Raw genomic sequence first — 8507 nt, forward strand, 5'->3', positions numbered from 1 at the left:
GGTATACAGAGGGGCGGCGAAGGCTAGAAGGGAAGCACAGAGAAGAGAGAAAGCGAGAGGGAGCGAATGGGAGGCGATCACACGGATCGGTGATGTGGAGGAAAGATTTCAAATCCCGCCCAAACTCCCAGACCGTTTCGCCCTCCGTCCATTGGATTTTAATTTCCCCCCACGCCCTCGCGCCCCTTCCTCCTCTCCCCTTCTTATCCCCCCACGCCTACGCCCTCCCTTATCTCATCCCATCGCCACTTAGAACGACATCTCTCTCTCTCCTCGTCCTTTCCTTTTCTGCCTCGCTCGACGAAACCCTAACCCTAAGGTAAGCCCCCTTTTTGCATCGCTTTCCCCACCGATTTCTGCCGTTTTGGGCTTGTTTTCGACGATTTCTCGCGGATCTGATCGAATTTCTTGCAGATTTCGCCATGAAAGGTGGGAGGTCGAAGGCCGACACGTCGAAGAAGGCCGACACTAAGTTCGTTTCTTTTGCGCCAACGATTTCGATCTTATTTGCTCGGGTTTTCGATCTAGAGTTTCGAGATCTGAGATGGTTGGTTTTTGTTTTCTAGGCTTTCGATGAAGAGGAGGGGGGCGGAGAAGGCGAAGAAGACGGTGAAGAAGGCGAAGGCCGGGAAGGACCCGAACAAACCGAAGAGGCCGCCAAGCGCCTTCTTTGTCTTCATGTGACCTACGATTTATAATCTATTTGTCTTTTTCTAGGCATAGATCTCTTTCTCCGACGAATATATCTTTATGCTTTCTCTTCGGATTGGATTTTCGACGGCAGGGAGGAGTTCAGGAAGCAGTTCAAGGAAAAGAACCCAAATAATAAGCTGGTCTCTGTGGTAAGTATCAAATATGCTCTCTTTTCCCCTTCTCTAGATCTCTCCGCTTCTTAATTTGGTCCTATTTTGTTCGATTTTGAAATAATAGGTTGGCAAAGCCGGAGGTGATAAGTGGAAATCCTTGTCTGAGGCTGTGAGTATTTTTCCCCAAAAAAAATCAACAATAATTCTGTCACGACCGATCTCTAAATTAGGTCGGTGTCTTCCTGAGTAATTTTTTTCATAAAATTTGTTTCGTCGGATCTGTTTGTAAAATTCCAGGAGAAGGCTCCCTACGTGGCCAAGGCAAACAAGTACAAGACCGAATACACCAAGAACATGGCCGCTTACAATAAGAAAACGGTGCATATCTATATCATTTTTTTTATTATCATAATTTTTTGTCTCAAATTCTTTTGTTTTTAATTAATTCGTTAATCAATTAAACCCCCCCTTTTCCTGTGAAATAGGCTGAGGGACCAACTAAAAACGCCGATGACGAAGAAGAATCCGACAAGTCCAAGTCTGAGGTGAACGATGATGAGGATGACGAAGAAGGGAGCGAAGGGGTGAGGGTTTTTTTTTCCGAGATAAATTTCAATGGACCCGACAGTAATTTGTTCTTTCCCTCTAATTTATACCCTTCATTTTTTCGGTGCAGGAAGAGGAGGAAGAGGAGTAGGTGGTGGGAGGGCGATAGTGGAAGGCGAAGCAAAGGACCGCGCATTAAAGATTCCCCCTCTATTACCTTTTTTTTTTGGTTGTCCCTCGTTTTGTTTTTACTCCTTTTTGGGGAAAAAAATCTAGAAGTAGATATCAGAATTTGTCACTTTTGTTACAGTGGGGAACTGTACTCTTTTGTGAGATGTGCGGCTGGACGCAGGACGGTCGCATCTCCGCCGTCCATCACCACCTTGTACCTACTTTCATCTAACTCTTGAGCTGATTTTGGTGCAATATATGTATCACTCTGTGCTCCCCTCTAGTATTCGTGCTTAATGTTCTAATTATTTTTCTGTATTTGAATGGTCTGGTGATGCTATGACTTGGTTAGAAAAATGTCAAGTTATTTCTAGCAGTGAATTGTTGTTTGTTCTATATTAATATACAAGCCACATTCGTATAAGTTGAAGCATTACCGTGGTCTCCTTGAAGTTAAGTGGGAACTTATAATTGTATGTGGGTGTGTAGCTCTTGATTGAATGTCTCTAGTTTTGCAATGCGGCTTGGTCTTTTCTGTGTGAGTTCTCTAGCTTGGGGATGAAAGAAATGGGATTCTGAACTTTATCGGACGTATCTGGTTCCTAGCCAGCCATCGTTTTGGTTTACCGAATGTACCTGCTTTCATCTTAATTAGATGCGACCTCTGCAGCGGTCTCCACTCATGAGCCGCTGGAATGGAGGCATCTGTTAAAGAAAGTCTCTGATTTGGTACCCTGTCACATTTCGTGCTGTTTACTCTTTTGAGCGCACATGGCCTTTAAAGTTCGCGCATCGTTTTCTCGTCTCCTCGTTAAAGTTCATATCAAAAACAGGCACAGTGGGTGGCCGCGGGAAGCCAGGCTTTTTTTTTTTTTTTAATTTCCTCATGTGGCGGAGTTTGTGGATACGAGGGTGTCTTTTCCGTTCTTGGCGACGTGGGGTTGTCCATACTTGGTATGCCCTTAGTAGCCTTTTCCTCTTCAAATCGTTTTATCAGCAAACTTCCACATGATGCCAAGGTCTGTTCTTTCTGGTTCCGTAAGATCAATAATTATGTTATCAAGGAAGTTTTGTTGCTTATTTGGACAATAATTACTCTTGTTCCATCTTGGGTGAAACAGGTTTGACTCTTACGTATCTTTTTCTGCTGACATTTTTTTATTCTATGAGCTGCTTTGGAGTTTCAGCTCCGATATTATAAGCTGACTGATGAATTCTTTTGAATGCTTAGTCATCAGTTGTTATGACCAAGAAAATGCACTAGGAGTGATCAATGGGCAAAGAAAATGCGCTAGAAGTTCTACCGGGAGTTAAAGGTGAAAAATATCAGGACTGGGAGCTCTTGGGACTCGTATGATTGCTAAATGGTAATGAAGCTCATCTCAGCTCTGGCCATGTATTACCGTTCATGAGTTTACTATGTTTTAAATTATAAACCTATATTGAAGTGTCAATAAGATCAAAATGGTTGGCAATGATTATTTTAAAATGTAACAAATTTATTAGGAAATAATTTGGTATGTAGGATTATGGAGCTTTTGATAATTGAATCACAAACTGGAGGTGACCATACCTGGCGGTGGCACTTCATTCTTATATGGTGGATGGTGATAAATCTAGCATTAATCTTAACCAGACAAAATTACTCATTACCAACAATTTGATCTGGAATAACGGAAAACAGCCTTCTGAGTTATAAGGAATGCCATCCAATATAGTGATTGCATGCTTCTAATCAGATTCAGATAATTTCCGAAAACCAACATAAGGCAGTCTCTGGCATGCTGTCATTGTTCTGCAAACATATCATCTTCTCTGGAAAAGAAATTTAATCCTGATATTACTTCATGATTATGATAGAAATTTTTGTATCATCATCAACTGCATGATGAAAGTAACAGCTACTGGAATAAGCCTCAACAAATATAATATACATTTACCAAAAAATCACATATATAAGTTACAAATTTTGTTCGTTATGGTATTAATTTGAGATTCAAACACTGCCACCTGTTTATGAATGTCGTGAAAATAATATTCTCGGAGGTTGTTTGAAGGCATCTAGATGTTAATGTTATTTCACTATGATGTCAAAGATTTCAACATCAATTGTTTTGGAAATCTACTCTTAATATGATCATCTCAAACATCATTTTGAAAATGTTGTTTAGGTCCGTATGTAATGTACCGCAATGTAATGTTTCGGAATGTCCGGAAAAAGAATGAGAGTGGTCCTTTTATCAATATATTTAAATGTGTGCCATGATGTCAAATCAAAAGAGTGCACATGGCATTTCATCCTTGATGAACTGGGTCATTTCAGCCTGCTTAATTCTTGTTACATGATGTTCATTTATACAATTTATGATATCTTTTTCTTCTTCTTTAGAAGCTAAGTTATGGGCATTAGTATAAGCTTAATTAAATGATCTCTTATACATTCACCATATATGCATGGTGCCTTTGCAAGTCTTGCACATTTAGTTTCCTTCACAACCAATTACTTGTCAACACAGCAAGACCTTTCACAATACATCATATACATTGATGATGGAGGTGCAAGCTTACATCCTCTAATGCCCGTTTTCCTTCCCTTTTTTGCCTTTTTTATTTGTTTTCAACTCCTTAAATTGCAACTGCCACACCAGTCTTGCTGCATGTGAATGATTCGGAATAATGCTTTACAAAGAGCACTATAGCTTAATATAGCTTCAGCAGCGTTGTTTCTTTGGTATCCAGTGCATGCTCATATATGTGGCTATATTATCCTCATATCTTCATAGTTTAAGATTTCTGAAATCTAGAGTGCCAACACTTTTGGAGAAATTTTTTTCAATATCAGGTCTATTTCATGGAGTTTCAAATGCCCTTCAACTCTTTCCATTGTAGCTCAAAGGGAGCTTGAGCAGTTAAAAGCTTTTCTTGAGGGATTTCAGCTGGGTGCAATTCAGGATTCCATCAATTGACTGATAAATGTTTCAGGTGTCTTCATCTCTTCTCTTTATTGCTTCATTAATTCGAGGGGTGTCAAATGATATTTGTCTCTCATGGTGGAAGATCAAAGCCCCTCCAAAAGTAAGATGTTGTCTTTGGCTAAACCTTATGAACAAACTAAACAAGAGAGAGGTTGTCATAGAAACTGGGTAAATCTATGGAGGGGGGTGCAGCCTCTGCAACTGCCCTGTGGAATCAGTCACACATCTGTTGGGAGTCATCTCTTGGAGTCCTGCTCCCTAAAGGAGACCTTCAGGACGTCTGCCTAAAATTGAGGAAAAAAAAACATTTTTCAAAGGAATTAAAGCCTGCTATTCTTATGCTAATTGCTGCTGTTATATGGAGCTGTTGGCAAGAACGAAATGCTCGTATTTTTCTCAGACGCCGCTTTTTGCCTTCTGCCATTATTTTCAAAGTCATTCATCTCTTTAATGACTGGTATACACTTTGAGATCATAAGGATTTAGCTACTTTTGGATTCGCCAACAGGCGACTCAGACAGCCGACTTCTTAAGTTGGAGAATCTCCAAGTCCTTTTGCTGGGCTGTGCTGTTGCTTTTATCCCTTCTTCGGTGCGATCTCTAAACTCCTGGTTGCTACTGAACTTTCTCCTTCTTGTAAGCCCTGGTAGTTGCCGGACTAGAAATCTTCTTCCTGGAAGTTGTCTTTACCTGCAGAATTTTATTGCTTTGTGCGCGAGTATATTCTTTTTCTTCCATTGCCTCCTTTTCCTCCAAAAAAAAAAGAGAAAAAAAAAACTTCTGGATTTGGACAGCATGACATGCATGAGCACTAGCCATCGTAAAAATGGTGTCCTAAAGTGTAGACATGCATGACATGCATGTCTACACTTTCCGAAACCTTTTGGGATATCAATATCCAAGGACAACATAGCGCAAATGGATGTAATTTAACTCAAAATAGTTTTAAGTTCCAAATGGTTTCATCCTTCATTGTTCACATGCTTTTACTGAAACGAGATGCCCTTTTCTTCTCCTTCTAGTATGATGACATGAAGCAGAAATTTATAGTGAACAGTACCACTGCTTGGCCAGCTGAATCTAATTGTTAATTTATTCATTCATTACTAATATATTCATGCATTTGTATTTTATGGAGTGGCCTCAATGTTGGATTTTTGGAGATTGAATTGTCAGACACTAAAAGATATCTGCTATCTTTTGGTAATGCCACTGAATTGATGTACCGACACATTCTGTTCTTTAATGGACAATATCAACATGACCAAAAGCTGGTCATGGGACATTTTTTATTTATTGGGCACATTCTATACCATTCCATGCAACATTGAGACTGCTCTAATGCATATCTTTTTCATTTTTCTCCTCTTAGCGTTCTAAACTTGTACCAATTTCAGCTACTTGTAATATTCCAAATGCTGCGTTGTTCGCACTTGATGCAAGAAACAAGGATGCCACCAGAGATCATGTTCGCATCGAGCTGCATGTTGACCATTCTCTCTGAAGACCTCTTTTTTGTTTGGCTCCATGTGCTCGTGTTCTATTTGCAACTCAATTTGTCTAATTTATGATGGTTTGTAATGTAACTCGATGCTGCCGGTAACCACAAGATCTAATACTTTGATGTTATCTGTATTTTAGCCTGAAAGAACACAAGAACCCAGGATAAGTTCCTTGGTAGAGGGAGCTGGCCAGATTCCAGAAGAAATTGCAATGCTAATTCGACGCCATTTGCTCATAGGTCTGAGGGTATAGCCAAAGAGCAGTGCAGAAGAGAATCAAACAGAAGCCCATAGTTACATCATAGGAACACCATGAGAGAATCTTTGAACTTCACAAGCAGAGAATTCACTTCATATATAGCTCATTCCCTATCTCCTGTTCTCAGCTTAAATAGCAATGGAGCAATAGAAGCACCCACATTTCTTTTCCTGACAGCCAAATTCATATTAATGTACTATCTTCATAGCTACAAATGCAACAAAAAATAAATTCTAATGGAGCTCGAGAAAATACTTTGAAAAGCTAAGCAGGGGCTTATCTTTAGAATATAACTCGATACGCTCGGTAAATATCATGTTTGATATTCATGTTCCAGAATGCACCTTAAGATCCTATTCTAATCGGAAATCATGCCCCAACCGTTCACGGATATACTAAGATACTTTGGGTAAGGAACAGTGCAAAGAAATTATTATTTATAATGGTTATATTCACTACGGTCGCGTGCCTGCTTCCGTAGCATAGTGGTAGTGCGTTCGCTTCGTAAGCGAAAGGTCGCGAGTTCGATCCTCGCCGGGAGCTTCATTGCTTGGAATAGTTTTTGCCGAACCGTGTTAACTCGTTCCAAGTTCGCTGAGTCGAGTCAATCTCTTCTACTTCTTTTTTTTTTTTTATTTACCTAACATGAGACATGGGCGCAACTTTGTGAGTTGGGCCAACTCCAGCCCAAGCTAAACAACAAGATGCCCAAGTCGACCCAACCCAGCCAAATAAAGGCCAAACGTTTTGAATCCAAAACACAACTTATGCCGGGCCAGATCAGGTAGGCTCAGGACATGTTCTGATTTGGGCTGGCATCCTTATCTTGTGATTATTTTTTGGGTTGGATTGCTCAAACATCAGCAGCCCGGTTTTCAATGAGATCAACGTTTTCCAGCCTAATATTGAACCAAAAAAAATTATCGCTCGGTCTGATTTGATTGGAAATATGGGTTAGCTTAGGTTAATTTTTTGTTAAACCAGTGCAAGCACAGTCATATAAGACTAGGTTTACTGAATCGGCCAGTATTATAAAGAGAAAAGCTATGAACATATGTGAAGCATAACTTCAACAACAATTGTTTTGAAGAGCAATTGATCTTTTCGGTATTGATAATCAACTATAAATATCTTTATGTTTGTCAAAATGTACAAATGGATTTACACATTGGTTAATCCGTGTGAGTAGGTAACATGAGAAATTGTACAAGCAAATAACTATTTCACTAGTCCCCGCTAATCGCTCTCTATATTAAGTTTTGAGTTTGTAGAGTGAGCAAACTGGCAATACTCCTTTCCTTTTGTGGATGATTTCATAATTACAATTTTTTCTTTTATTCTTCCTACCAATTCTCCCAATGAATTTTCCTAATTAAATTTCTTCCTTTCGATTCTCTAATATTTCTCTTCTTTAGCCGTTCCTCCATGTTCATAACCTAACTAACTTATCTTAAAAAAAAAAAACCTAGCCAGTATAAACCTAGTCACTCAAACAAAGCTACTTATGAACTTGAACGTAAGGCATGGCGAGATAAATTTGAAAGATATAATAGCATAAAACTTTTGTTGTAATCAATTAGAATATTTTCTGCCAAATGTAAACATGATTGTTTTGAAAAATAATTTTCTCTTGATGTAGGAGAACGTGATGCTCACCACATGCCATCATTATGGCTCAAAGAGAGAGAGAGAGAGAGTTCTAAACTTCATGAAGCTTTAGCTAACAGTCACATGGTGAGTACTTTCTCTAAAAATCATTAGAGGTGAAGGTGGCAAAGAAAAAAGAAGAAAAAAGAGATCAAACAGAGAGGTCCTTTGATGAGATGCACCTTGCCAATAGGCTGCACTCTTCCCAACCATCCTTTACAACACACAAAAACCCTTGCTTCAGATTTTTTGAGCACAAGATAAGATCAAGTCCTTCACAGTCTCAAGTGGTCATCAAAAGGTCCCTGTGGAGAACTTCATTTAATAAAGAGAGGTTGGACTCCATGGGCATCAAACTTGGCTGGTTTGTTCTTTCTTAATTTGCTGCTGCTTATGATAAGTTGCTAACAAATCAAAGTTAAGACCCCTTTTTACTTGAGCCATGTCCCTACCATGTGACTTCACAATGGCCCCCCTGTTTGGGTTCCTTTTCTCCTTTCTAAAGTGATTCCACCCCTTCAAGAGTCAAGAATCAAGGCCATTCTTCTTGCTCCAGCCTGACCCATGGGCCACATTTACCTAAAAGACTTTTAAAGGCTCA

General features: G+C 39.5%; 1 protein-coding gene and 1 non-coding gene across 2 annotated transcripts; both read left to right on the forward strand.

The window, feature by feature from the left end:
• The first annotated feature begins 41 nt into the window (after positions 1-41).
• LOC103701106 (HMG1/2-like protein) lies at positions 42-1806 on the forward strand. Its single transcript, XM_008783080.6, has 8 exons — positions 42-319; positions 415-472; positions 567-680; positions 785-842; positions 931-975; positions 1104-1184; positions 1292-1390; positions 1483-1806. The coding sequence occupies exons 2-8, from the start codon at positions 423-425 to the stop codon at positions 1501-1503; spliced, it is 468 nt and encodes a 155-aa protein (XP_008781302.1). The 5' UTR covers positions 42-319; positions 415-422; the 3' UTR covers positions 1504-1806.
• A 4924-nt stretch (positions 1807-6730) lies between these two features.
• TRNAT-CGU (transfer RNA threonine (anticodon CGU)) lies at positions 6731-6802 on the forward strand. Its single transcript has one exon. It is a non-coding gene; the product is annotated as a tRNA-Thr (tRNA).
• Positions 6803-8507: the final 1705 nt, after the last annotated feature.

This window comes from Phoenix dactylifera, chromosome 16 (assembly GCF_051530095.1).
Source record: "Phoenix dactylifera cultivar Ajwa chromosome 16, Ajwa_hap1_PhDact_Kaust_v1.1, whole genome shotgun sequence".
Taxonomy (NCBI): Eukaryota; Viridiplantae; Streptophyta; class Magnoliopsida; order Arecales; family Arecaceae; genus Phoenix; species Phoenix dactylifera.